Genomic DNA, 27,475 nt, shown 5'->3' with positions numbered 1-27,475 from the left:
GTGCCGCTGCCCGAGGAGATCCAGGTGGTCCCGGGGGACACGGAGATCCACCGCGCGGAGCCGGAGGAGATCGCCCAACCCCTCACCGCCTTCCACTGGGAGCTTCTTCCGCTGCATCCACGAGGTTGGGGGGTGGCCGGGGTGGGCCGGGGCGGGGGGGGGGGGGGGGCTGCACCGTGGCGGGGGGGCCCTGACAATGTGCGTGTCGTCCCCCCCTCCGCCGGCAGCTGGAGTTCGTGGACTACGTGTTCCACGGGGAGCGGGGCCGGCGGGAGACGGCCAACCTGGAGCTGCTGCTGCAGCGGTGCAGCGAGGTGCAGCACTGGGTGGGCACCGAGCTGCTGCTCTGCGAGTCGCTGGGCAAGCGCGCCCACCTCCTCAAGAAGCTCATCAAGATCGCCGCCATGTGAGTGCAGGGCCGGGGGCCGGGGCCGGGGGACGGGGGTGTCCCCCCCGCCTGCCCCTCACCCTCTCTCCCCCCTAGATGCAAGCAGAACCAGGACATGCTCTCCTTCTACGCCGTCGTCATCGGGCTCAACAACGCCGCCATCAGCCGCCTGCGCCTCACCTGGGAGGTAAGGGGCTGTGGGGTGCCCTAGACCCCCCCCCCCCCCCCTCGGGTGCTCCCGGACCCCACCCCGGGTGCTCATGGCCCCCCTCGGGCTTGTCTTGCAGAAGCTCCCAGGGAAATTCAAGAATCTGTTTCGGAAGTTCGAGAACCTGACGGTGAGAGGTGCCCGGGCACCCCGCGGGTGTCGGGGAGCCCCCCCAGGCACCCCATGGGGTATTTGGGGAGGTGGTGGGCAGGGGATGTTCTCACACCGTTCCAGGGTGTCCTTGCCCCCTCCAAGCCACCAGCAGTGGCCACGGCCCTGTGCCCACGGTGACCAGCTTGGCAGGGGGTACCCAGGGCAGGCTGGGCAGGGTGCTGGCACCCATGGGGAGCCACCCCCCAGCCCTGACCCCCCGCCCCCTCCCAGGACCCCTGCAGGAACCACAAGACCTACCGGGAGGTGCCTGGCCAAGATGAAACCCCCCCTCATCCCCTTTGTGCCGCTCATCCTCAAAGGTGAGGGGGGCACGGGGGCTTGCCCGCACCCCACGGTGGGCCGAGGTCCCGCTGCCGCCCCATGGGGCCCCCCCTCACCCCCCGCTCGCCCCCAGATCTGACCTTCCTGCACGAAGGCAGCAAGACCCTCCTGGACGGGCTGGTCAACGTGGAGAAGCTGGTGGGTGCCCCTCGCTGGGGGCTGCCGGGATGGGGGGATGTGGCTGAGGGACCCCCGGAGTGAGGCCAGGGAAGGGGGGTCCACCGAGGTGCTGGGGCCCTCCTGTCCCTGCAGTGGGTGGGGGGCCCCAGGGGATGCAGGGTCCCCGGGGTGCAGAATAGGATCTGCACTGGGGGGGGTCCCCCGGTGGTGGGGATGCCCCTGGGTGTGCAGCAGGGTCCCGGAGGGGGGACACAGTCCCCAGGGTTCTGGGGGCAGGTGGTCCCTGAGGGGGGGGTGTGTGGGGCGCTGGGCAGCGTCCCGTGGGGCCCGAGGGCTGACGGGGGGGGTTGCTCCTTGCACCAGCACTGCATCGCCGAGAAAGTGAGGACCATCCGGAAGTACCGGAGCCGCCCGCTCTGTGAGTACGGCGGGGGGCCGGGACCCCCGCAGCCCCGGCCGGGCGGGGGTGAGGGGCCAGCGCTGCGGGAGGGGGCTGACCCTGCAGGGTGGGGGGGGGGGGAAAGGACACGTACATGGCTCCACACCCCTGGTGCCGGCCCCGGGGTTGTGTCTGGACCAGCATCCCCACGTCCCCGCATCCCCATCCCGGGGGCTGCGTGGTCCTGCCCCCCCCCCCCCCCCCCGGCACTGACACACACCCCCCCCCCCCCCCCAGGCCTGGAGCTGGAGGCCTCCCCCAGCCAGCTGCAGACCAAGGCCTACGTGCGGCAGCTGCGGGTCATCGACAACCAGAACCTGCTCTTCGAGCTCTCCTACAAGCTGGAGCCCGGCAGCCAGTGAGGGTCGGGGGGGCCCCCGCCCCGGGGACCCCCTCACCCTGCCCGGGGGGCCCGGCCCCCCCTCCCCCCCCCCCCCCCAGCACTGACGCACTTTGGCCAGGGGCCCCGGCCTCACGCGGGGCGGGGGGCGCAGCTGGACGCTGCCCCCCGACTTTGGCACGGGACGGGGGGCCGGAGGGGGTTGGGTTTGGGGACCCCGGGCGCATTCCCCCCCCCCCCCCCCCCATTACCCCTGGCACCCCACTGCTCCCCCCGCCCCTTCCCCTGGCTGGGGTGCGGGGACCCCCGGGGGGCCCGTGTCATTCCCCAGCCCCGGCCCCCCCCCGGGGTGTCCTGCTGTGCCCCCCTCTATTTTTGTACATGTCCCCCCGCCCGCCCCCGCCCTCCCAGACGTGTATATTTTGTACCGAACCGCCGTCCGGAATTGTACATTTATTTTTTAAAAAAAAGGAGGAAAAAAGGGAAAAAAAAAAAAAACAAAACCAAAAAAACCCAGTCCGGGGGGGGCGGGGGGCGCGGAGCCCCAATAAAAGGCTGTCCCGGCACCCGTCTCCTGATGTCATGCTGGGGAGTGAGGTCATAGCCGTGCTGCTGGGTGAGGTCATGCCGGGAGCAGCGGGGGGCGGAGGGTCACGGGAGCTGCTCCCCCCCCGGGCGTCCCGTTGCCGACCGGGCGGAGGGGGGGGGGGGGGCGCTCGGGGCTCGACCTTCTCAAGGTGGCAGCAGCACGGAGCCACTCGGTGTGACCTTCCCAATATGGCAGCCGCTAGTGTTCTGCCCGACCTTCCCAACATGGCGGGCGGGCGGAGCTGGCTGCGGTAGCCAGGCTCGGCCTCGACACCTCCGGCCCGCAATAGCGGCTCGGCCCGGAGCGGGGGATCGCTCCCCGGCGCCGCCGCGCTCCCCTCGCTCCGCTGGGCGCCCGCGGAGCCAGGCGCTCCCGCCGCGGGGTTGACCTTCCCAAGATGGCGGCACGTACGGCCCTGCGCAGTCCCTCGCTCCCAGAGTCCTTCCATGGCCGCCCGACCTCCCCAGCATGGCGCCGCGGCCCTGTCGCTCCGCTGTGCACCGCCCACATCCGGTCCGGGCAGCGCAGGCGCAGGAAGGGCGAAGGCCGCCATTTTGTTTGGCGGCGGCTGGAGGCCGGACGGGGCCGCGGGGCCGCGTTTCCGGGTGCGGCGGGAGGAGGCCGCGGGCGGCGGGTGAGCGCGGGGGCACCGGGCCGGGGGTCGCGGGGCCTGTGAGGCCTGTGGGGGCCGGGGCTGCGGCCCGCGGGGCTCTGTGTAGGGCGCGGGGGCTCGGGGTGGGCGTGTAGGGGGCAAGGGGGCTGCGCGGGGCCTGTGAGGAGCCCGGGGCCGGCTGTGGGGTGCCCGGGGCCGGCGGGGCGCGGCGGGGCGAGGGGGCTGGGGGTGCGCTGGGGCCTGTGTGGGGCTCGTTTTGGGGAGGGGGACGCGCGTGCTGGGCTCTTTCGGGGTGCAGGAGGGCGGGGGGGGCTGCGGGCGCTTTGGGGCTTGCGGTGGGTCCGCAGGGGCGCGGTGGGACGGGGGTGGCCGTGGCCGCGCTGGGCTCTGCGTGGGGCGCAGCGGGGTCTGCAGGGACGGTCGCACCGGGACGCAGGGAGGTTGTGGGGGAGTTTCCCAGGGGAGGCACTGCTGCAGCTGGGAACGTCTGTGCTGGAGGGGTGTTGGCAGAGGGCACTGCTGGCGGCGGGGGGGCTCCGCGGGGATCCCGGGGAGAGCTTCTCCCCCCTCTGCTTCTCCCCGTGTCACGGGAAGGTGCCCGTCACGTTCTTCCCTTTGCCCCCCTCTAAGGGTGCTCCCCGGGGGAGCAGGGAGGGCTCCGTGTCCGTGTGTGGGCAGCTGACATGGGAGGTTTGGGTGACCGGTTGTGCCGTCCTGGGGGGGGGGGACGATACTCCTAGGGTCAGGCCTGGCCCGGCCCAGTGTCCCCAAGCAGCGTCGCAGTCCGGTTACTCCTCTGGGCCCGGCGCTGGCAAACTGTGGCCTGAGTAGCCTCTGCCTACGAAAACCCGAGCGTGGGGCAGCATATGGCTGGGCAGCAAAGTGCTGCGAGTGCCACGGTGGAGGCTGAGCTCTCCCTTCTGCTCTGGGTAAACACCGCTGCGGCTGCGTGCTCCCGGTCTGCCGGCCCTCCCCGCCCATGTAGCCGTACAGCACGCCTGCCCCTGCCAGACACGGCCCAGGCAGCACCCCAGCCTTAAGGACCAAATTCTGCTGCGGGTTTACGCTCTGGACCTCTCCAGAGTCCTGGTTGTAAGCAAATGAAATAAGAAGCTGATTGTTCTCCACGTGTCCTTTGGGACAGAAGGAGAACGGCAGTGCTGTGGCATGAGCAGCCGCAGCCTTTCCCCTGCGAAGACTCAGCAGAATTGACGCAGCTTACGCCTGCTCTTGAGTGCGTGGCTGGCCCCGGCGAGCGGCTCTCGCCCACCCCGGCTTTCTGTTCGCAGGGTTCCCTGTGCGCCTCGATGTCCTTGGCCATGACACGGGAGGGACATGGATGGGTTCAGGCTGCGGGATACGTGTGCCGCACGGGGACGAGTCCAGCAGGCAGGCTGCACCCATGAGCTGGTGTGCCTGGACACCGAGCTGTCCCTCCTCAGGGCTCTGCTCCCGTCAAGGTGTCGCTTGTTTTGGTGTTTGCTCTGTCATGGAGAAGCCACAGCGAGCCTAAAGCTGGGGGAGGCAGCGGCCAGGGTGGGTTCAGGGCAATGCAGGCCAGAACCCCAGCGAGTCTGGTGCTGCGCAGCATGCTCTGAAACAGCTTATTCTCAAAGCACTGCTCAGAGCCACCTATTTTTTGGGGGGGTTTACCTCGAGTCCCCATTGCTGTTAACCATGGTTCTGCTCCAGCTACCCCCCTGCAGTGAGCAGGGCCCAGGCTGTCCTCCCCCCCCCCACCTGCTTGGACTTTGGGCAGCGTTTCCGGGGCCTGTGGGGTGGGATGCAGTGGGAGGAGATGCTGGCTGCCTCCTGACCCTCAGCTGATGGGCTGACGTGGGACGCTGAACACCTTGTGACTGCCCTGCTCCGGGTTTGCCAATGTTGCTGCCCAGGTGAAACGTGGGCTGCAGTCCGCTGCCCCCCCCCAAGGCTGGTGGGAAGGCGGCAGCGAGGAGCCGGTGCGGCAGTGTCCTCAGGCCAGGTGGAGGCAGACGTTTTGCATGAAAGTCATTTCAGTGAACCGCAGCCTGTGTGCTGGGCTGAGCAAGAGCCCTTGGAGAGGTGCCGTGATCCCAAATCAGCCTCGTTTTACCTTTGGCAGACTTGGCTGTGGATGGGTGTCCGCCTGGGTTGCTCTGGCCTGGCCTGATCTCTGGTATGGAGTGTTGCTGCCCCGCTGACGGCTGGCAGAGAGGATCTAATCTGACCTGATTCCCGTCTCCACTGCCGAAGGAGTTGGCTCGGTTTGCAGATGAGGTGTGAATCTGCCCGGCTTGGATGTGCTTTCCGGGGCAAAGCTACCTGGCGAGCACGTCCTCTGCTTTTCACAGCTCGGCTGCCTGCCTTCATTCCTGCCTGTCTTGGCCTATCGAGCGTGTCGTGTCCCCAAGGTGTTTTGGCACCGCTGCTTCGGCTGAGCCCCCCAGGGAGACATCTCCTCTTTGCACCTCGTGTGGCAGTGGCTGCGCTCCCCGCCGGTGGGGGCTGCCAGACGGCGGCACGGCAGCTCTCCCACTCGCAGCCGCGCTGTGTTGCTGGAATGCAAAGGCAGAGCCTGTTTTCCCGTGGCCGCCCCCGGGGCCGGGAGCACAGACCCCTCTTTGTGCCGTGGGGGGCGAGGAAGCGCTTGGCTTCATCCCGCTGCAAACAAATGGGAGCTGTCGGCCGTGGCATGCCAAGCCGGTGCCATCTGGAATGTGTGTCGTGCCCGGCACCGAGACGTGAGTGCGGCACGGAGGGGAGCGCGGCTGACCGGTGCCACCTTTACCACTGCTGCCTGTCCCTCTGCCTCCCTTCCCAGTGAACTGGGTCTGTTTGAGTTAGTATTTGCTGCTAAAAGTAGGTCTGCGGTTCCGCACCGTGGCAGGCCGGCTGGTGCCACAGACGTGCAAGACTGCAGAGCTTTCGGCTGCTGCAGCCGCAGGGTATTAGACCCTGACACGAAAGTCACCGCGCAGAGTGCTACTCCGCGGCTCTTGGATTTTCTGCTCTTGCTAAACGTGTAACACCTCCGAGGTGAGGCATGCCGGCCCCCCCTTTCTGCCAGCACCAAGGTGACGGGGCATGTTCCAGGTCTGGGCTCGCTTCCCGCTTTGCTTTGCTTTAAAGTGCTGTTGTCAAGGCGCTCTGGTCTTTGTCTGACCTACTTACTTACATCTGGCTGCTTGGAAGGAAGGCAGATTTGCTCTGCCAAAGAAGTAGCTTTCTGCTGGGAAGCAAAGGTGGGAGGAGGGAGCGGGGGGGAAAGTGCCCTCCTAACGGGGGGCTGAGCCTGTTGGGTTTCTCCTGCTGGCTTTGCCAGGGCAGCTCTGGAACGAGCGCAGCTCCCAGGGCTTGCTTCTCACTCTGATGTTACGAGGCTGGTTCAAAAATTAAATGGTCTTTTCCAGAGCTGAACCGGCTTCTTCGTCACCGGCCTCAGGGAGGGCTGCAGTACTGGGAGCCGAAATCTGCTGCGGGGTCTCTCGCAGCACAGAGGCCGTGGAGCTCCATGCCCTGGCGTGGTGCTGGGGCTCGGATGTCTCTCTGCTTCCTTTGGCCCATCCCCGTTCCCCTTCCTTCCTCTGGTGTCTCCCACAATGCGATACCACAACCATAGAAATTCCTGCTGCTCGGCAGGACCGGCTGCACCAGCCGGAACCGCGGCAGCCCCGTGCCCAGGGCACAGACTCTCCCTCTGGCAGCCCCGGGGCGGAGGCAGCTCGGGAGGGATGCTCGCGGGGTAAGGGGAGAAGCTGCCAGGCAGGTGCAGGGAGCTCCGCTTTCCCCTTTCCAGCAGGAGCAGGTGAGGTGAGCTGCAAATGCTGCTCGGCAGGGCTCGCTCGCAGCGTGGCCCCCGGGCAGTCTGGGCCGTGGGGAGACGTGGGCGTCGTGCCCGGCCCTGCGACGCTGCGTGCTGGGATTCAGTGCTGCTGTGCTCAAGTGTCCTTGTCAGGTCTGACGTGCTGCCGTGGCGCTCCTGCAGCGATGCACGCTGCGCTTGCTTGCACCCAGGGCCTGTCTCTGCTTTTGCCGAAGCAGCTGAGCACCTTCCCTGCGTGGCCAGGAGTGTTTCCTCCTGGAGGTGTGGGGCTTAAATCTTCCCTTGCCTGGGCAGTGGACCGGGGGTGCTCGTGACTTTGCCCAGGAGCTGGGAGTGATGGGGTTGCATCTGCAAGGACCGTCTGACCCCATCGCTGAGTCTTTCCGTCTGTCACACCCCGTTACTAGATCATGTCTCAAAGCAAGCCCTCCTCTCCCTCTGCGCCGGCTGTAAATTTGCATCGTGTTCTTGGCACCTACCAACCTGAAAACTGTGGATCTGACTGTGTGGAGAACTCGCTCTGATGGGGCTTGGCTCGGTTTCCCCTTGGCATTGACACAGGCGCTTCCTTTGCGCTCTTACACCTCCCGCAGCTGCGGCTGTCGCAGCGAAGGCCAGTGGGGCCGGGCCCTTGCCACCTTCGGCCTCCTGCCCCAGCAAGGGCTCTGCTCGCCGTAAGCTGTCCTACCGATCCTGCGGTGTGGATCGGCCCCGTTTGTAGGGTTTCTGTAGCTTTAGGGTCTTGCATAAACATCAATGTATGCATGCGTCCCAAAATAACACTTAAGTGCTGGGTATTCTATGGTAGCTTGTAAATTTTCTCCTAATGACTCTGAGTGCAAACGTGGTTAGAGGAAAGATGCATTTCTTTTTTAGAAGCAGTCAGCGATGGTTTTCTGAGTGGCTGCTTCCTTTCTGTAAGGCTGTTGTGGCTTTGGGGTGGTTCGAGGTGACTTTATTCTGCGGCAGGGACTGTGCCCTTCCAGCAGGCACCTCCCGACGGCGCCCAGCGACTTGCACTCTGCCTCGGTTACTTGCCCTGTGTATTCTGGATTGCGAATCGGCGCATCTCTGCTTGGCCTTTGCCTAGGAAAACCCTGAGAATACTTGGCCGGGTTTCGTGGAACAGCAGGAGACTTTGCGCTCCAGCCCAGCTCTGCTCGTCTCCTTCAGGGCAGCTTCCTGCAGCCAGGCTCAGAGCAGCTCTTGCAAAAGAGTCGGCACGGGAGGCTGGCGAGCAGGCAGAGCCCCAGTGCCTCTGGCCTGCAGGAGAGGGGTGGCAAAAGGGACCAGAGCTGGAAGTCTCTGTCCTCAGCCTCCCCGAAAGCCCCGTCAGCAGAGGAAGAGGGAGGGAGCGTCATGGACGCCTGGCAGGAGGTGGGAGAGACCCCGGCGGGGGGGGGGGGGGGCTGTCTGTCCTGGAGGCTCCTGGCCAGGGCAGGGGAGACCAACCCATCCCTGGGGGCTGCCTTGCTGAGTGAAGGGCCTGAAGGGCTGCAGGCAGAGCAGGAGGGCGGCCGCTGCAGGGGTGCTGCAGGGTCTCGGGTGTGTTTAAGCACTCTGCTTAAACACAGGCAGAGGCTGGTACAGGGGTTTAGGCTGGAGCCGGTCCTGTGGTATTTTAAAGGCACAGTTATTCTCCATCCAGGCTCCTGAGGACAGCAGACCTCCAGGCAGCGCGTGTGTGTAGCTCATGGGTTTTCAACAGATTTTTTTGTTTTTCCACGGTTATAACCGAACTCTCTGGGTGGGGGCCGGGGGACTGGGCAGACCACTGGCTTTTCTCCTAAAGCACAGCCCATTTGGTCTCATGGCGCAGTGACCTCTTGCGGAGACGCTGCCTCTTGGGCCCACGCGCTGGGGCAGGGCCGCCACTCCCGAAGGGCAGAGGAGGAAGACCCAGAAATGTCAGACTTTCGGCGCTGGCCTGGCATCGCTTCTGCTGAGAGGGTGGGTCGGCTTGTTGCCAGCTGCTCGGATATTGGGGTGAGTCTGGGAGAAAAGCTTGGCGCAGGGGTTTGGTTTGAAAGCGTGGCCTTCAGCGAGGGCCCCCTCCAATTAATGTGCTTTTTTTGGCAGAGCGTTTCACCTGGGTATTTTGCTATCCCTGCCTCGTGACTCAGACCTGCATCGGCAGACGCTGCGGCAGCTGACGGCGTCAACTCAGGGTGGCAGGCTGGAGCTGGAGACTGGTTGCCTGCTCCTGTGTAAGGCTGCCGGTGCCGTAAGCTCTGCGCCGTGGAGCGTCTGGTGCTGTTTTACAGATAACTTTGCGTGCTGTCAGTTTTGAGTGACGGACGGAAGAGCCGTGGGTTCGTTCGGTGTTCCTTGCTCTTCGCTGGTAGCTGACACAGCCGCAGCCTGGCAGAGACCAAAGACTGACGCTGCGCTGGGTTCGCTGTGCAGAGAGCCTTAGACACAGCTCGTTAGCGCCTGTCTCTGAACTAGCCCTGTGTGAGGGGCCCCAACACTGCTGGGGGGCTTTAAAAGGCTCTCAGAGGTGGCTGGAGCCCTTCTCTGCTCCCCGTCCTGCTTGGAGCAGCCTGAGGCCACCAATATTTTCCTTGCTCCCCTTGCGCCTTGAGGAGCTCCTGGCTCTGTCAGCTCCAGCGTGCAGGCTTCGGTTGCTCTAAATGCGCAGACAGTGTTGGAGCCTGCGGTGAAGGGGACGGTGCATTGTTGGCAGTTGATAAAAAGGCGTTTTAATCTGACCTCTAGACTAACACTACCAGGCTCGGGAGCCGCTTTCCATTCAGCAGCGTATTGTTCTCTGCGAGGCGTGGGCCGTGCTGCATGTTATTCCCAGCCGTGGGTCACCGTCGAAGCAGTCGGGAAGTCCCTGTGCCTCTCGCCGCTTCCTCCCGCTGGAACAATCGGAGATGTCCGTCGGAGAGAGGGGTGGTTCAGAGCGGTTCCTGCCCGGTCCCCTCGTGTGCCACCTCTCCCTCCTCGGCTTCCTTTCCCTTCTCGCCTGGCACATGGGATGGGGAAAGGCAGGGAAGTCTGCGGGCCCTCCTGGGATGGGCTTTTCCTGCTCTTCGCTTTGCTACAGCCCCTAATGTCAGGACACGATTCCTCGCTACTGATTAAAGGTTTCCTCTGCCAAGTGAACCGAGCTGAGCTCGGTGGAAAGCTGCTAAAGGACGGCCTGACTCTGGGGTCCCGTGGTCGGGGATGGGGAAGCTGTGGCTCCACCGAGGGCTGTGGAATTCAGCCCCGAGGCGTTAGAAACTTTTGTGTTCAGGGTTTTGTTAAAAATGCATTGTCAGTGACCGTGGGTTGTTAATAATTCACAGTGAACGTCTGAGTCCCGCGGGGCTGGAGTGTGTCTGTCTTGTCTGCACGCAGAGATGCACCGGCTCTTTGAGACGCTCCAAATCGAGATGGCAGCTCGCTCTCTTAAAGCATGCTGATACGATTTTAAAAGCCTGAATGACCTTAAATCCTGCAATGGCTGTCTTTCAGGATAAATTATTTATGTCGCATCTTCAGTGCTGCCAAAGCCCTCACTCCTCAGGAATGGGCAGAAATGTCAGGCTTCGGAGGACGAGCTCTGAGTTTGGAAGCGCTGCGCTCAGGTTAACGAGGAACTGAGGGTTTGGATGGGAAGAGGTGGAAGATAAAGGCGCCCTGCGAGGTGGGGGCGGGAGGGAGGGTGTTTGAGAGGTCCAGCCTTGGAAGTTGTCCCCAAACCGGTGCAGCCGCATTCTGCAGCCGACATCAGAGGGCTGGAAATTCCTCTTGATCTGCAGTTCAAAGCCGCTGCCTCCCTGAGGATGAAGCGCTTCATCTCGGGTTTGCAAATGCAGGCTCACCGCGGCAGCGAGCGTAGCTGTGAAATACAAATCCGCCACGGCGCCCAAATCCCCCTGAAAAGCAAGGAAACGCGCTTACGGCGTCTGAAGGTCACTGCTGCCTGTCCTGCTAAAAAAGCAAATCCCCCTGAGGGATGAGGAGAATCCAGGGCTGCTTGCTGGAGAAGGCATTTCATTTCCCTTCACGGCAAATGGGGACTTGAAAAAACGCCTGAAAAACGTGGCGTGTAGTCCTGTCCAGGCCAGATCTGGCTAATTCAGCTGTTTTACGTGAGAGGCGGGCTGCTGAATGTAACGTTCTTGGGTTTTAATAGTGTTTTGAACCCAGGATTGGCAGGGGAGTGCTGATTCGAAACCCTGCGGGACTGCCCCGAAGTTGGTGCTGCCGTGGGGCGAGGGGTGCTGTGGTCATGGTGGGGTCTAGCGTGGCTGCTGAGCAGCAGCTCTGGAAGCAGCTGGGTCACCTCGATTTCAGTGAACTCTCTCTCCTCCAAAGCGATAGCTTTTCACACATCGTCTTCCTCCCGGTTTTCTCACAGCTTTCTTGGTTTTTGTTTTTTATTTTGAAAGGAAAGCTAATGTGCAAACCTGCCCCTCCTGGCTTAACCGAAGACGAGCTCTCCTCTGCGCTTTGATCTAGCGGGTGTCTCTCTCGCTGCACTGATTCAGGTCTTTCAAACCACTTTCCCTGCAAGCGCAGTGAGCTGCCACCGCGGCATCTGGAGCTCTCAAAGGCTCAGATCTGGCTTGGTGAAAGGATCCCTGGTAACGAAGAACAAAGGAGAAGAAATGCAGAGAAGTCGGCTGTCGGAGCGGCAGTGTTTCAAAGGGCATGGTTTCCGTAAGGCATGGGGTGGTCAGCAGTGCTGAGAGAACTCCCCCCCTTTTTTTTTTTTTGCTGGAGGATTTACCTTGTGTCTCCCTAATCTTTATCAGCTGTGTCTGTCTTCATGAACATTTAAGATCTAGGCTTTATTTTAAAGACAGGCACAGATCACTCCAGCGTTCCTACCCAGAGGTCTCGGCTTTTCTCGTGGTATGAAATAATCAGCAGCCGCCATGTGCTGAGTTCGGTGCCTCTTGATTTTGGTTTTTCAATGTGACCTTTGCTGTTAATCCACAACCTGAATGGGGCCGTGTGCTGAAACGAAATGACCTGTTTCTGGGCAATTCAGCTCCAGTTTATCCTCAAGCTGCTTTAGCTTAAACTCTTCTCTCCCCTTCTCTCTCACTCTTCTAGGTCAGAGCCTTTATCTGAGTGCAGGTTTCGGTGCAGCACTAGTTTTAAGCGCATGTTAGATACGGGGAGATAATGACTCATGGTTTTCTTTGTAGAAATACCCCTTTCCGGCTGTGCTTACAGGAGGTAATGTTGCTGTGGGATTGTCCCTAGCCGCTCCGTCTGACGCAGGGCTTACGTGGGGGGCAGCAGGGCAAACGGGGGGACTCGAGCAGCGTGCTTTCCTTGTAAATGTGGCACTGACTTGTTTTCTGACAGCCGACAAACCCTCACGTACAGCGAGGCGGTGTGACCCTGTCGTGGGAGTATCTGAAAGGGCTCCTGTGATCCCAAGTGCCGTCGAGGTGCAGAGCTGGGTGGGAAACGTCACCCTGTGAGTAACCAGCTGGAGCAGGAGCATAACAGGGAGGTGATGTGGGTGTTTCTGTTCTTGTGGGTCGGGAGCAGAGGTGACGGCCCGCAGTGCTGGCACCGTTCCTGTGCTGGCTCAGGCCTGTGACACATGAGACCGAGTCAGGAGTCTCATTACCTGGCATGTTTCTCAGCTGTATCTCTGCTAATTACCTCCAGCTGCTGGTGTTCAAACAAGGCTGGGGCTCTCCTGCCTGTCCCCTCCTGTCAGTTGTGCCGCGACACCGTCACGCCATCCCCCCGACGTCACGCTCTGCCCTGGCAGCAGCTTGCGCCGTCCTGGCCCTGCGATCCCGCTGCGGGGTGGGAAGGAGCATGGGGGAAAAGCGCTCCTGTTGCAACACGTCCTGGCAGCGCCAGCAGGTCCCAGACGAGCACGTTATGAGCTGTCTCTGATCTTGTTTCGGTGGGAAAGGTACGGGCTGAATGGGTTTGCCGGGCTTCGTTCCAGTCTGCAGAGCATCCTGGCGTGGTGGGGACTGGCACAAGGGGCTGAAGGAGAAATTGCCGGACGTTGGCTCTTCTGTGCAAGGCTCCCAGCTCGGTCCAGAGCAAAGCAGCACCGTGCACTCCCCGTGTCAGGGGAAGGTGCATTTCCGAGAGGCAGGGGCGAGGTGGCTGCCCCGGTGAGGTGGACGAGGACCCACTGAGTCATGGTGGGTTTGAGCTCGCGCCGTTCCCCGGCTCCGCAGAGGTGTGGCAGGTGCCACCGGAGAACTTGAGATCTTGAGTGACTTAGAAAACACCAGAAGATAGAGGGAGGAACATCTTCCCAATGAGGGTGTCTGTAGTTGGGAAGTTTCTCACTCGGTAGAAGAGCTGCTTTTAATTAAAAGGTGATTTATGTATGTATTTTCCTGAACTGCAGAGAGCTGGTGGTTTGCTCGAGGGCAGGGGAGCTGCTGGCATCGCAGCGATGCTGCTGGTCCGTTTTTCCTGTTCTCGGACCTCTGCTGTGACAGGGAGTGGTAGTGTCTGACACATGAGGACAGACCTGGTCTTATCCTGGCCTCCGTGTACCGTGGCATCAGTAAATTGTAGTTTATCTAGTCGAAGGTGAGTCTCAGAAGGGATCTGGATTTTAATACCTGATATAAACCGTTTCAAAGGTCATGGGCACCTGGGTTTCAGTGCCTGGGTCGTAAAGAAACTTTCACTGTCGTGGATATATCTGTGACCTCTCTGGTCAGTTGCCCTGAGGGTCGGGGATCAGAAGTCGGAAGCTTCAGGTGTGAAACTATCCTGTTCTTACATGGCGTTGGCATTGTGGTCCCCTTCAGTGGTTAAGGAACAGGTTTTCCTGGGGGAAAGACATCTGCGGCCTGGAGAGGGGCGTTTATCCCCTGCCTCTCGGTCTGCCCCGAGCACCCGAAACTCCTGGGGTGGCGAGTGAGGCCTCCAGTCATCACATTCCTATTCCCTGAGCGGGTGCTGCCAGGACGGCCCTACCTGCGCGCTGCTGTCAGAGGCACGAGCGTGCCAGGGGCCCGTCCTGTGATCTCCCGGTGATTCAGTCTCCTCTTCCTGTCCCCACTTCCTCCGTGCTGAGTCTTCGGTGTCGACCGGAGCTGCCGGGCACTGCGGAGCCCTACTGGCAAAGCGCCGGCGCTGGCTGGGAGCTGTTCTGGGTAAGCCGCGGTGCGGGACAGATTTGTTTTGGGCTTGTGAGGAGATGGATTGAAATGTAATCAGATCGATGTTCGGAAAGCTTGTTTCGCTGCCTGCTTGGACAGCTTCAAGGGGGGCTTGGAGTTGTGGAGATGGAGTGGGGCGCAGCCAGCCTTCAGTGTTGGGAGGTTGTCGAGGAAGGATCAGAGTGGTTTGGAAAAATCTGCCTTATCTGTCAGGGCTGTTCGGGGATGGGAATGTCTCTCCGTGTGTGAGCCACAGGACAGCACCGTGCCGCTTCATCTGCCTTCTGCTCGGTGATCCGTCTGGCAGATTTAACGGCGTTCGTGGCTGAAGGGGCCTGCTGAGGATGTGTGCCAGGGCTGGCCGTGGTGCCTGCTGATGGGCTGTAGGCTTTGGGCTCCTGTCGCACTTCCACGTGAGCAGCCTCCGGCTGCAGATAAAGGAGCTGGATTGATGGCGCAGGATTAGCTTGGCCGGGTTTTCTCTGCTGAGCGAGGCAGTCGCGTGAAAAACGTCCTGGGTTTCAGCTGCAAGCTCTGCGTTGGTGTGGGGGCCCTGGCGATTTGGGGCGGGGGGTCGTGCTGGCTCCCACCACTGGGACCTGCTGCTCCAGGGTGTTGGGAGAATGCGGCGGCTCTTTTGAGCCGGCTGGGAGAGGGCAGCCCCAGCCTCTGCCCCACGCAGGGAGCTCCAGGGCACTGGCACACTAGCCCAGGGCCGTGTTTCTCTGTGGCCGGCTCACCAGCTTTCCCCTCCAGTCCCTGACCGCTTCCTCCCTTCCCGCAGGCATGAGTGACCAGGCTTGCCCCCAGCACTGAGCAGCCGGAGCGACCGGGAGCCGGGCCAGGATGCCGATCCCTCCTCCCCCCCCGCCGCCGCCTGGCCCCCCGCCGCCTCCCACCTTCAGTCAGGTAGGGGTCTTCCTGCTGCCCGGTGGCCTGGCTGGTTGTAGGGTGGGGAGGTGGCCTGTCTCCACATGGTGCTACTTGCCAGGGGCCCCTGTGTTGTCTCCGGACCTCCTCGAGTCCAGCGTACGAGAGCTTCGGGTGACCCGTGGGCTGTGCCTCAGTTTCCCTTGCAGCAGAGTCTGTACATGGAAGGGACTGCACGTGGCTTTTTTTTTTTGCATTAGTGTCTTCTGCTCCACCATGGCTCGGGGAGGAGAGCAGGGGATCTTGCATGTGGCTGTAACTGAGCTGCGCCTTGGGTCTAGGTAGGACAGGGTCTCAACCTTGCCCTGTGGGATGGCAGCATAAACCTCCTGGGGCAGCCCCGTCACTCCCTCTGGAAGAGAGCCCCTGGAGAAGGCTGTTTGCTGGCAGGGGGTGGGGGTACCTCTGGGCTCAGCGGAGGAGAATTGGGAAGGTAGAGTTGGGCTGTGTCTGCTCTGTGCGTCGGGGTATCCGTCTGCACAGGTGGGCTCCTGCTGAGCTGCTTCTTGTCTCCAGGCGAACACAGAGCCGCCGAAACTGAGCCGAGAGGAGCAGCGGGGCCGTGGAGCCCTCCTGCAGGACATCTGTAAAGGGACCAAGCTAAAGAAAGTGACACAAATCAATGACCGGAGTGCACCGATCTTAGAGAGTGAGTACCCGCCACGCTGGGTCCTGCTCTGCCCTTCAGGATGGCTTCTGGGCTCTCACCTGTCTGGTTTCCAGTGGCTCCGCGTTGGAGGAGCTGATAATACCAGGCTTAACCTCTCTGCCTCCTTTCAGAGCCCAAGGGCAGTGGTGGCGGCAGCTACGGCTCTAGCTCAGCTGTGATCCAGCCGAAGGGCGGCCTCTTCCAAGGCGGTGTGCCCAAGCTCAGACCCGTGGGAGCAAAGGACAGCTCAGGTAACGGCCATCTGATTGTGGTTTGCGTGGGGGTTCCCTGGGGAGGTCCCTGAGCAGGAGGGGCTTGAGGATCTTGCCGTGTTTGCCTGGGGATTTCAGCTGGTTAGAGGCAGGGACCCCAAATCAACACCCCACGTGTGGCCGCAAGCAAGCTGCCTTCTCTCCATGTCAGTGTCCCACGACATGAACCTCCTTGGAGGGCCCGAGAGTCACGTGTGTTGCTGAATGTTTCTCTCTGCTATTTTCTGTGGCAACCTGCCTTCCAGCAAGCCAGAGAGCGAATAGCAGTGGTGAGAGAGGAGCTGTGTGTGGCTGAGCATGGTGCCAGCTCCCTGCCTGTGCCAGACAGTGTTCCCCGCGGTCTGGCCCTTCTCGGCCGAGCGGGCAAGCTGCCCTGCGCTCTGCGCAGGCTTGGGGACGAAGCGCTGCACGTCGGTCTTTCTGACTCCCGGCCCGCGCCGTGCCTGGCCAGTCACTCTGCTTTCCTTCACTGCAGACAGCTCCAGTAAGCAAACCTTGCAAGTCCCTGGCTCCAGAGCAGCTGCCCCCAGGCCCCCGGTGCCGGCCAGCAACAGCCGACCTCAAGATGATGCTGACAACAGCCGGGCCTCTCCCCCGGAGCTGCCGCGCACGCAGAGGCCCTCCCTGCCGGACCTCTCCCGGCCCAGCACCGCCGGCAGCACTGGCATGAAGCACAGCTCGTCTGCCCCGCCGCCTCCCCCACCGGGACGCCGCGCCACCGCACCTCCTGCCCCGCCTCTGGCGCATGGCACCAAGGTGTCTTCCTACAACCGGGAGAAGCCCCTGCCGCCCACCCCGGGACAGCGACTGCCCGTGAGCAGGGACGGACCCCCCGCCCCGCCACCCATCAAGCCCCCTCCCTCCCCAGTCAGTATCCGAACGGGGTCGGGGGCTCAGGGCCAGTCTCTCGCCCCCCCCCCTCCCCCTTATCGACAACCCCCTGGTGTCCCCAATGGCCCTTCCAGCCCCATCAACGAGTCCGCCCCGGAGCTGCCGCAGAGACACAACTCCTTGCACAGGAAGACGCCGGGCCCCTTGCGGGGTCTTGCGCCGCCGCCGCCTGCTTCAGCCTCCCCGTCTCTCCAGAGCAGTCGCCCCCCTCCGCCGGCCAGAGACCCCCCCAGCCGGGGAGCTGGTAAGAACCGTTTGCTCTGCTGGGCCCAGCTCCTTCAGGCCCGGGAGCAGCCGCGGTGGGTCAGGCTGCGGCCGCCTGCCCATGGGGTGTTTGGGGGCTGGCAGGAGATGCTGGGGGGAGAGTCGGCGCCAGGGCACAGCGAGGCTTCTCCTGCACGTGGCAGTTGGTGTAGGGGTTGAGCCAGGGGCGTTAGCTGGACTGTCATGTTTAATACACGTCCCTGGTCCTGTCCTCTGTTTATCTAGCTCCTTTCACACCTGATGCTGGCGGTGGGTTGTGGCTGGGCAGCTCCTGCCTGTGAGGACGGTGTGTCCTCCTGGGGTGGGAGGTGAAGACATGGTGGAGCCAGAGCCGCGTACGCTGCGGCTGCTCCCCTGAGCTTCCTGAATGTCACCGGGTCGGTGACAAAATGCTGCGGCGTTTGTCGCAGGCTGAGAAGCCTTCCCCTCGGCGCTGCAGCCAGACACCCTCGCTCAGGCCCCGGGAACCATCCTGCCCCTCTCTGGGCTGTTTTCGGCGCTGCATGGTGCAGAGCGCAGCTGGCGATGAATGCTCTGTAGCCGCTGGTGCAGGGGTTGGGGTTTTGGTGTCGGGCACCCTTCAAAGGGGTGGCTTGGTGAAAACCGCTCGCCAGTCCCCCCGTGCACACGGAGCCAGGCGTGAGCGTGTCCCCGCTGCCGGGATCGGCGATGGCTTCGCCCCGGTGCCCCCCCGCCGTGCGCTCCTGGGCTCTGTGTCCAGACCGCAGCTCCCGCCTGGTCCCCTGCCAAGCTGCTCTGTCCTTCTGGCCCTGCCAGAATCCCTCCTTTGAGTTACGGCTGGGGATCTGCTCTGTTAGTCTGTGTGTAATTAGCCTAATGAGGGGCATGAACTGCCACTGTGCATCTGTGGGAGGTTGGGCAGGAGTGAGAGGTGGGTCGGAGGGGCCGTGGGTCCTGTCGCCGCCTCGGTGGCAGTGCGGACGTGGCTTCCCAGCCCTGGCAGGCAGCATCTTGCTTCCACGTGGAGCCACTGCCCTCAAACCTTCGCGTGTGCGGGCTTGTAGCTGCTCCTCGGATCCCACCTCGTGCAGAGGGTGACCTGGGTCCGGCCGCAGGCTGGGAGCGTGCAGGGGATGGAGCAGCCCCACTGGGGGTGGGCGGTGAGCCGGGGCGGGGGGGGGGGGAGCGGGCTGGCCGGTCGCCTCCACTGCAGCTGATGAGGAGGAATGCAGATGTCAGGAACGAGCAGGAAATCTCTGCTGGACGCGCGTAGGAGCATCCCTGGGCCAGCCATGCTGGCTGCTGGCGCGGTCTGGCTCAGCAGCTGGCCTGGAAAGCTACCTCGGAGGATGTCCTTGGCCCTGCTGCCGGAGGGAGGTTTTGCCCTGGGGATGTCGTGCCTTTGCAGGCTGCGGTGGGCTGTGCCAGTGCTGACCCAGCTCTCCTTGCAGCCCCACCGCCCCCTCCGCCAATGCTGCGAAACGGGGGGCGCGACGCCCCCCCACCTCCGCCCCCCTACAGACTGCATGGCTCTGCCGAGCCCCCAAGCCGAGGGAAACCGCCGCCACCGCCCACGAGGACGCCGGCCGGGCCACCCCCGCCGCCCCCGCCGGTGCGGAATGGGCACCGGGATTCCATCTCCACCGTCAGAGCGTTCCTGGGTGAGTGGGGCCCCGGGCACGGGTCTGTGCTCGCAGCGGCTGCTGCTCTCCTGGGGGGGGGGCTGGAGCTGGAGCCTTTCGGCTTTAGTTGTGCTCATCCAGAGCCGCCCTCCCTGACCTGCCCGTTTTCCCCCTTCTCTGCAGATGACTTTGAATCCAAATACTCCTTTCATCCCGTCGAAGACTTCCCAGCCCCAGAAGAATATAAATACTTCCAGAGAATTTACCCCAGCAGAACAAACAGAGGTAAGGGAGGAGGAGGAGGTGTCCCGCGGTCCTGCGTGGCCTGGCTCCCCTCCTGCGCTCTCGAGGGTGGCAGGAGGTGACAGCAGTGCAGCCATGGCCGCCCGCTGTCCTGTTTGTCCCTGCTCAGGGTGGATTGTGCAGGGGCTGGCGTGAGCCGCCCCGGGCTCCTGATCCACGTCCTTCTCCGTGCAGCAGCGTTGCCTCGGGGCCTGCACACGCTCCCCGGGGTGCCAAGCCCCGAAGGCAGCCTGCTGCACTTGGGGGGGGGGGGGGGCCCCCGAGGATTTGGGCTGTGTGGATGTCCCATCCCGCCTGCCCCCCTCTTTTGCCTGCTGAGCCTGTGCAGAGAAACGCCGCAGGGCTTGTTCCCGCCTGCACCAAGGGCCTTTGGCGCTGGAGCGGTTACAGAAGGACCCCAGCAGCCGGCCCCGTGGCTGAAGCTGGTGTTGGGCAGGGGCTTGGGGGGGGTAAAGAGCCCCTGCATGTCCCAGGACGAGCCCGACCGTGGGGCCCTGAGCGGCGGCGCTCGGACCCGGCGCTGCCGGCACAGCACAAAGTGCCCTTGCTGCGCTGCTGCTGCTGCACGTCAGCCCTGCGGATCCCGGAGGAGACTCCGGGGAGAATGGGATGCTCGTTTATTTTTAGAGCGATGAATGTTTAATGTGGATTTGAAAAGCCCTGAGCTTTCCATGCGTGCTGCAGCGGCTGGTTCGAGTTGCAAATCCCAGGCTCCAGATCTCCGCGGGGAGTACGGGGAGGGGGCAGCTGGTGCGGGGGTGTGGAGGAGGGAAAGCAGACGTGCCGGATCCTGCTCTGTGGAGCACCGGGGCGGTGATCCTCTGAACTGGTGCGGGCGGCGGGGGAGCAGCCGGTCCGGTGCATGCCAGCAGCGCGGGGCACGCCGTGCCAGCCATCTCCGTGCGAGTTCTGGTTTCAACAGGCTTTCTTGTCTTGCAGCTACGCGTGGGGCCCCCCCTCTGCCCCCCATCCCCAGGTGAAAGCGGGCTGCACAGGCGGATTGTTCCTGAGCAGAGAGACGGACCTCCTTCCCCTTCCGCAGACGGACCCTCCCCACCTCCCTGCCCCCCAGGATCCTGCATGAGAAACTCCCAGCCTCTTTGGTTTTCCGAGCTGCGCCAGGACGAGCAGATACCCCCAGCCCAGCTCTCTCTGCCAGCCCACCCTCATCTATGCATCTCCCCCGGGACTCGGTGACCTTGCTGGCAAGCCCGGATGGGTCCTTTCCTCCTCGCTCGTCGCAGATCCCCGGGTTGGGCCAGGACCACGCGTCCAGCCGCAGCCCGGGAGCCGGGCATGAGGATTTGGGGCGGCCGGCGAGCCGTGTGCGGCCGGCTGTTGGCCGGAGGTGGCTCAGTGCCCGATTCCTCGGGGCCGGGGCAGAGCGAGGGCTTGGAGAGGAGCTGGGGTAGGTCAGGAGACGGACATGCTGCGTGATCACCGGCTGTGCCGGCGGCGGGGCGAGGGGGAGCCGGGACAGGCCGGCAGAGCCTCGTTACCCCGGCGCAGCTGATTGCTTTTTTGCACAGGAGTCAGTGGAGGAGTGGGGGGGGGGGGGGGGGGGGAGCAGGACCATCCGGGGAGACCCCGACGGCCCTGGGCAGGGGCTGGGGGAGGCCCCCCCCTCCCTGCTCCCTTGGGGGGGAACGTCCCCCGTGCCACCCGGCAGCGTCGCACCCCAAAACCGCCGCAGCCGGCGGCTGTTCACACCGCTGGGTTTTGATGGGGCGAGGAGGCACCCGCCGGCGGCAGCCCGGGTCTTAACGCTGAATTACCAAACTGGAGCGTTTTAACGGGAAGACGCTAATTGTCCGTGGAGGAAGCTGGGGGTGCCGTTACCGGGGGGGGGGGGGGGTCGTTTGTTCTGTTTCTTATGTGGCGGGGGGGGGGGGGGGGGGAGGGAGCGTGGGGACGGACCTGGGGCCATGGCCCCCGTGCCGGGGGCGGGGGACGGACTCCGGCTGACGTTTTGCCTTACACACTACTACTGTCCGACTGTTGGTACCGGGCTGGTTTCTCTGTATTTGCTCGCAGTGCCGGGGTGGGCTGGACATTAACCGTAGTTACTGATCTGTTTTGTACGTTGTAAAAAGCTTGTACTATAGGAGGAAGGTGGGCTCGCTGCGGGTGTACTAAACCCTCCCCTCTAACTGTTTTGGGGTTTGTTTGGGGGGTTTCTTTGTGGTTTTTTTGTTTTGTTTTTGGTTTTTTATGGAGGTGGAAACTGCCCCTGTTTAGGCTGGAGCGAGGCAGCGCTCAGGGCCAGGGCCACTTGGGGTGGGTTTCTCTGGAGGATGGGCCCCCCACCCACCCCCCAGCGCTGCCGTTCGGTTTAAATAAAGGTAAAAAAAGGTTCTTCCCGAGCGCTGGCTGCCCCTCCCGGGGGAGCGAGGGGCTGTTTTAAGAGGGAACAGAATAGAAACCGAGGAGATGGAAATTGCATTTAAATAAAAATAATAAAGATACACGTCTCTTGAAGGGCCCTGTCTGGGGAGGTGGCTGGGGAAGGGGAGGGGTTCCCCAGGCCCCAGGGGTGCTCTGCGCCTCCCCAGGGCCCCCTCCCCTCTTTCGGGGGGTGGGTTATGGCCCCAAGGATGGGGTCGGGCCCTTCCCGTCTGCCTGCGGAGAGGCCGGTACTGGCGGGCACTAGGAGGGCGGGCTGGGGGGTGTGGGGGGGGCAGGACCGGGGGTACTGGGGGCACAGGGGGGCCTCGGCTCTGCCCCGGCGGACTACAACTCCCAGCATGCCTCGCGCGCCGCGCACTACACCTCCCGGCAAGCCAAGCGCGCCCTCGCCCATTGGCTGCTCGGCGGCGGCCCCCTCCCCTCCTCCACACACGCTTTGGCGCGGAACTTTGCGATTGGCGGCGGCGGCGGGCTGCGCAGCCAATGGGGCGGAGGGGGCGGGGCCGGCTCGGCGCGGTGGCGGGAAGTGCGGAGCTGGGGCTGAGTTGGCGCGAGAAGGTCGGCGGGGGCGGCGCGGGGGGGGGGGGGGGGGTCCGGGGCGGGGGGGAGCACGTGGGGCCGGGATGGGGGGACATGGGGGGGCAGGGGGCTCGGGGGGAGGGGGGCAGGGCTGTGCCGGTGTGGCGGGAGCGGAGATGCGGGACAGGGCTGGGGGGGCGGAGCAGGGGCGATATGGAGGGGCAGGGGCGGGCCGGGAGCCGCGGGACCGGGGCTCTCTCCGCCTGACCGGTGCCCCCCCCCCCCATCCGCAGACCACCCCGCCATGGCCAGCAGCAGCCCGCAGCAGCAGCCCACCATCGGCTTCCCCTGCAGGAGGAGCGCCCGCCGCCTCGCCACCCCCCCGGCCAAGAGCGGCCCCGACCCCGACCCCGCCGCCCTGCGGCTCTCACCCTGCCCCAGGGCCTCGGGCCCCGCGGAGCCCGGCCGGGCGGCCCCCGGCACACGCTCAGCCCGGACCAAAGCGCTGCCCCTGAGCCCCCGCAAGCGCCTGGGTGAGCCTCCCCCCGCCCGCTCCCCTGGGACCCCCCCGGGAAAGGTGCGGGGGGCATCCCTTTCCCGAAAGCTGCGGTGGGGCTGGGACCTCGCCCTGGCGGGGCTGGGGCAGGCGGACGGACCCAGCTCCGTCCCGTCCCTCGCAAAGCTGCGTTTGCGGCTTCCCCTGGTTTCGGGAGGAAAAGCTGCTCCCGCGGGGCCTGGGGGGGCTGAAGCACGAAGCCTCCCCCCAGGGAGAGCGGCGCCGTGTTACAAACGGCCTCCTGCTCGCACACGAGCGCACTGCGAGAGCGCCAGGGTCGGGCCCGCATGCTCGACCGCTCCACTGACCCGTCTCCCCTACAGGTGATGACAACCTCTGCAACGTCCCCCGTGCCCTGCCCTGCTCCCCGGCCAAGCGCAGCAAGGAGAACCAGGGGCGCTGCTTGCTCTTCGGGGACCCCCCGGCCTCCCCCGAAAAGCCCAGCAGCCCGGGGCCGTCCCTGCGGCGCGGGGGGCAGGAGACCCCCCAGAGCTCGGGACTCGGCAGGCAGCCTGCCCGCACCCGGCTCTTCAGGCAGGAAGGTGAGCACGGTCGGGGAGGGGGACGGGGTCCTGTCGGCGCCACGGCCCCCCCCCGAGCCCTCTCCCTCCCTGGCACAGGCACCTGCTACCAGCAGGTGAAGCGGGTGCTGCACGCAGCCGTGCCCGACCGCCTCCACGCCAGGGAGAGGGAGATGGGCGTCATCCGGCAGTTCCTGCGGGAGCGCATCTGCGGACGCCGGCCCGGCAGCCTCTACGTCTCCGGAGCCCCCGGGACGGGGAAAACGGCCTGCCTGAGCCGCATCCTGCTCGACTACAAGGTGCGCCATGGCCGGGGGTCCCGGCAGCAGCTGAGGAGTGGGACGGGCCCCTCTGGGGGGATGGGGGTGCCCATTTTGGGAGTGCTGGTGGAGCAGATTGCTGGGGAAACAGCGGGGAGCACAGCCCCACTGCACCGCCAGTTCAGGGGAGGGAGCAGCAGGTTGCGGCCGGTGTAACGCTCCCGTCCCTGGCAGGACGAGCTTGCTGGGAGCAAAACCATCGTCCTGAACTGCATGTCGCTGAGCAGCCCGCAGGGCGTCTTCCCCGCCATGGCGCAGCAGCTGGGCCTGCCCGCGGCCGACGGCCGGGAGGGCATGCGGAGGCTGGAGGAGCAGCTGACGGCCAAGGGGCCCATGGTGTGAGTTCCCTGCCTGGGGGGGGGGGGGTGGCGGCGTGGGGTCCCCCCTCGACACCCCGAGTGTGGCCAGCCAGAGGAGGCGGCCCCGGCAGCAGCTCTCCCTGCTCAGGGTGCTGTGAACGGGCCGTGGGGGTGGTGGGCAGAGCTGGGGCTGACCCGGCTCCCCCCCCACAGCCTGCTGGTGCTGGATGAGCTGGACCAGCTGGAGAGCAAGGGGCAGGACGTGCTCTACACCCTCTTCGAGTGGCCCCGTCTGCCCGGCTCCAGGCTCGTCCTCGTGGGTGAGTGTGCGGCAGCGTGGCACTGCCCACCCTGGGGACCCTCCCTGTTTTGGGGGGCTGATGGGGGTTTGCCTTTGCACCCCTCTCCTGCCCACCTGCTCTCTCCTCGGGGCACAGCCCTCATCCTCCCTCCCCTCCTCGCCCCGCTGTGCCCGCAGGGTTGGCCAACGCACTGGACCTGACGGACCGCAGCCTGGCCAGGCTCGGTGCCCGGACGGACGGCAGCCCCCGGCTGCTGCACTTCCCACCCTACACCAGGGAGCAGCTCACCGCCATCCTGCAGGAGCGGCTGGGGCAGGTGGGGACGTGGGGGGGATGCGCGGGGGGGACACACACACCGGGGGGCTCTCTGCCCACGCAGGCGGCAGCGCTGACGGCGCACGGTGCCTCTGCAGGTGGCTGGTGACCCCGTCCTGGATGACGCCGCGCTCCAGTTCTGCGCCCGCAAGGTCTCTGCCGTCTCCGGTGATGCTCGCAAGGCCCTGGATGTCTGCAGGTCAGTGCCCGCCCCAAAACCCTGCGGTGCTGGGGCCAGTGTGGCCCCTGCGAGCCCTGCACGGCTCCCCTGCACTGGGGGTGCCCGTGCCGGGGCAGCCGCTCTGCCCGGCACTCAGGGCTGACTCTTCTCAGGCGCGCCGTGGAGGTGGTGGAGCTGGAGGTGCGGAGCCAGACCCTGCTCAAGCCGCTGCCCGGTGGTGAGTAGCTGCTGCCGGCTGCCGCGCCAGAGCCAAAACCCTTCGGGGGGCACCTCTAGGCCAGTCTCAATGGGGGGTCCGGGGTCCCTTTCTGGGGCACCTGCTCTGCGCTGCCCTGCACCCCCCTTTCTCATCCCCCTGAGGTCCCCTGCAGCCCTGTCTGTCCCACAGGTGACTCCCCGGCGTCCCCCATCCCCAAGCGCGTGGGGCTCCTGCATGTCTCCCGCGTGATCTCGGAGGTGTTTGGGGACCGGCTGGCGGCGAGTGGCCAGGGGACCCGGGACACCTTCCCGCTGCAGCAGAAGGTGCTGCTCTGCTCCCTGCTGCTGCTCGCCCAGCGCCTGCGCGCCCGGGAGGTGACGCTGGGGAAGGTGAGTGGCGGCGGGACCCTCTTGGGGCTGGATCTGGGGAGTGGGTGGGTGTCCCTGGGGTCTCCCTTGGGTGCGGTGCCGTGGCGTAACGCCCGCCCTGCCTTCCCCAGCTCCACGACGCCTACAGCCAGGTCTGCCGGCAGCAGCAGCTGCCTGCTGTCAACCAGGCTGAGTGTCTGTCCCTCGTCACCCTCCTGGAGTCCCGCGGCATCCTCGAGCTGAAGAGGGCCAAGGAGGCCCGGCTGGCCAAGGTACCACAGGAGGTGGCGGGGCAGGGGTCTGGCGGCGGGGCAGGGGTCTGGCGGCGCGGAGCTGAGCGGCTCTCGTCTCTCCACCAGGTCTCCCTGAAGATGGAGGAGGCGGCGGTGGAGCACGCGCTGCAGGACGCGGTGCTGGTGGGCAGCATCCTGGCCCAGGGGCTGCGCTAGTCCCTCCTCCCCCCCCCCCCCGGCAGCCCCTTCCCCGTGGCCCCTCGGTGCGGGCTGGGTGGACGCTGCCCCGGGTGGGATTTCGGTGCGTGCACGGTTTGGCCAGGCCGTGGCGGGAGCAGGGAAATGGCTCCCAGAGGCCTTGGCCGTTGTTTGATGAGTCCTGCTCTGGGGCCCTCGGTTTGGAGTGGTTTTATTAATATTATTAATATTATTATTATTTTTGTGTGGCTGGAGCCGAGGCAGGAGGCAGCACCTGCCCCAGCCTCTTTGCAGCACTGGCCGTGGACGGCGGGTGCTCCTGGCCCCGCTTCCACCCCCGCACGTGTGATCCCGGGGCCCGGTGTTGCTCCCCGCTATGAGCCACGGACATGTTTGCTCCTGGCTCGTTCGGAGCCTTCCGGGGCCCTCCCAAGGCCCTGGCTGTAGGAGGGACGGTGCCGGTGCCAGCCCCGCTCTGGATCCCGGTGCTGGCAGCGGCAGAGGGGGTGCACGGTGTGCTCGGCTCCAGGCTGTGCCCAGCCGGAGGGTGGGGGGGACAGCTGGCCCCCCTCTGTCTCTTGGCATTAATAAAGTTCTGGTTTCAGCGCTGGCTCCTGCCTCTGGCCCCCACCCCCGTTCCCTCCCTGCCCCAGGGCTGTGGGGGCCCGGCCCTGTGCCCCCCCAGCCCCTCTCCTCCCGGGCTGCAGCCCCCCCAGCTCCCGGCCCCGGCTCCTCCGCTTGTGTTAAATAATAGACGCTTTGACCTAATTTCGCAGCTTCCCCAGCTTCGGGGGGGGGGGGGGGGGGGGGGCAGGCAGGCGGGGGAGCAGGGAGGGGCTGGGGCTCTGTTCGTACCCCATGTCTGGCCATCGCACCCCCTCTCCCAGGACCCCCGGCTGCCCCCTCAGCAGCTCCCGGCCAGGGATGGGGTGCCGGGTGGGGGGGCAGGGTGGGGGTGCCTGGGTCCCCGGCGTGCCTCGGTTTCTCCTGGCCCTATGGTGTGGCCCCTGTGTGTGCCAGCCCCATCCTGGCCCTGCCCCACGGCTTGTGGGGTCCCCACGGAGTGCAGGACGTGGGGATATTGGCTGTCCCCTTGCCTGGGGCACCCAGAGCCAAAGCGGAGCCTGGTGAGGCTGCTGGATGCCACCGTTGAACTGGGCGGCCTGGTGCAGCCCCCCCCCCCTTTCCCACCCCCCGTTTTGGCACGCTGCGGCACTGCCCCTCCCTGCTGTGCCAGGGGACACCTTGGGGACAGGGCAGGCCCCGGCTGCCAGGTCCTTTCCCAGCCGCCATTCGCCATGGGGAGCGGTGGGGAAACCGAGGCAGGGGCAGCGCGGCAGGGCCGGGGCAGGCCCAGGGCCCGGGGGTGGCCGGCGGCCCCAGCCGGGCCCCGAGCGCGGCTCAGCCGATTGCTGCCACGGGGCTATTTATAGCCGGAGCTGCCATGTGTCAGACGTGTGCGGCAGCACGGGGCAGGGGGGCGGCGGGTTCAGGCCAGGCTGTGCCCGCTCTGTTCCATGTCCCTGCCCCCTCACCACACCACGGGGCTGAGCGGGGACCGTGGCCCTGCCACCTGTCACCAGGCCGTGGGGCTGAGCGGGTACCAGCATCCCGACCCCCCGTGCCGTAGGCAGAGCTGGGCTGGGCACGGGCTGCCTGGGGGCCCCCTGCTCCCCCCCCCACCCCCATCCCATGGGCTGCGGCGACCACATCCCACCCTGCGCCGGCCCCGTGGCCGTGATGCAGCCCCACGGCACACGGTGACGGTGGCCGGAAGGAAGCGGCTGGCAGCAGCTGGCAGCGTGTGTGACCGCAGTGACGCGGCGGTGACGCGGGTGGGCACCGCGGTGCCCCTGCTCCCCACCTCCCCCCCCCCCCACCCCGGCTGCTCCATCCCCGGCCCCCCCCCCCGTGCCCACCGTGGTGCTGGGTGAGGCGGTGGCTGTGCAGGCAGGGGCGGGCAGGGCACGGGGGGCACCACCACACCTGGGCCAGACCGGCCGCGCTGGGCATCCCACGGCGAGGCTGGAGGGTGCCCGGTCCTGGCACTGTCCCCAGGGTGGCCCGGC

General features: G+C 65.2%; 3 protein-coding genes across 5 annotated transcripts; all 3 read left to right on the top strand.

Moving 5' to 3' along the window:
- Positions 1-3: 3 nt before the first annotated feature.
- On the top strand, positions 4-2,037 carry RAPGEFL1 (Rap guanine nucleotide exchange factor like 1; the record flags this gene model as incomplete). Its single annotated transcript, XM_076356471.1, is given in 10 exon segments — positions 4-105; positions 107-124; positions 228-406; positions 485-575; positions 676-726; positions 981-1,016; positions 1,018-1,069; positions 1,165-1,229; positions 1,575-1,629; positions 1,888-2,037. Coding segments are annotated over 10 exon segments (774 nt in total), but the record flags the coding sequence as incomplete, so codon positions are not given.
- A 1,121-nt stretch (positions 2,038-3,158) lies between these two features.
- On the top strand, positions 3,159-20,552 carry WIPF2 (WAS/WASL interacting protein family member 2). 3 transcript variants are annotated; one of them, XM_076356632.1, is made up of 8 exons: positions 3,159-3,213; positions 14,882-15,006; positions 15,544-15,676; positions 15,808-15,927; positions 16,424-17,083; positions 18,516-18,725; positions 18,870-18,971; positions 19,929-20,552. In XM_076356632.1, the coding sequence occupies exons 2-8, from the start codon at positions 14,944-14,946 to the stop codon at positions 19,967-19,969; spliced, it is 1,329 nt and encodes a 442-aa protein (XP_076212747.1). In that variant the 5' UTR covers positions 3,159-3,213; positions 14,882-14,943; the 3' UTR covers positions 19,970-20,552. The 3 variants fall into 3 exon arrangements, with proteins under 3 accessions (XP_076212747.1, XP_076212749.1, XP_076212748.1); XM_076356634.1 differs by lacking the exon at positions 3,159-3,213 and adding an exon at positions 5,409-5,451; XM_076356633.1 differs by lacking the exon at positions 3,159-3,213 and adding an exon at positions 14,030-14,091.
- A 1,655-nt stretch (positions 20,553-22,207) lies between these two features.
- Positions 22,208-25,424, top strand: CDC6 (cell division cycle 6). The gene is made up of 11 exons (XM_076356714.1): positions 22,208-22,447; positions 22,794-23,012; positions 23,091-23,290; positions 23,486-23,649; positions 23,824-23,930; positions 24,089-24,228; positions 24,326-24,426; positions 24,561-24,625; positions 24,797-24,996; positions 25,107-25,247; positions 25,335-25,424. The coding sequence occupies exons 1-11, from the start codon at positions 22,219-22,221 to the stop codon at positions 25,422-25,424; spliced, it is 1,656 nt and encodes a 551-aa protein (XP_076212829.1). The 5' UTR covers positions 22,208-22,218.
- The last annotated feature ends 2,051 nt before the right edge of the window (positions 25,425-27,475 follow it).

Source organism: Aptenodytes patagonicus, chromosome 20, assembly GCF_965638725.1.
Source record: "Aptenodytes patagonicus chromosome 20, bAptPat1.pri.cur, whole genome shotgun sequence".
Taxonomy (NCBI): Eukaryota; Metazoa; Chordata; class Aves; order Sphenisciformes; family Spheniscidae; genus Aptenodytes; species Aptenodytes patagonicus.
The sequence above is the reverse complement of the archived record's forward strand: the minus strand, read 5'-3'. Positions and strand labels throughout refer to the sequence as shown.

Excerpts from the sequence above, each read along its gene's own strand:
- WIPF2 (XM_076356632.1), top strand. The coding sequence starts at position 14,944 with ATGCCGATCCCTCCTCCCCCCCCGCCGCCGCCTGGCCCCCCGCCGCCT. Across the intron at positions 15,928-16,423 it reads GGGAGCAAAGGACAGCTCAG|ACAGCTCCAGTAAGCAAACC; the intron begins GTAACGGCCATC and ends CCTTCACTGCAG. Across the intron at positions 18,972-19,928 it reads CCCCAGCAGAACAAACAGAG|CTACGCGTGGGGCCCCCCCT; the intron begins GTAAGGGAGGAG and ends CTTGTCTTGCAG.
- CDC6 (XM_076356714.1), top strand. The coding sequence starts at position 22,219 with ATGGCCAGCAGCAGCCCGCAGCAGCAGCCCACCATCGGCTTCCCCTGC. Across the intron at positions 24,427-24,560 it reads AAGGCCCTGGATGTCTGCAG|GCGCGCCGTGGAGGTGGTGG; the intron begins GTCAGTGCCCGC and ends GACTCTTCTCAG. Across the intron at positions 25,248-25,334 it reads AGGAGGCCCGGCTGGCCAAG|GTCTCCCTGAAGATGGAGGA; the intron begins GTACCACAGGAG and ends TCTCTCCACCAG.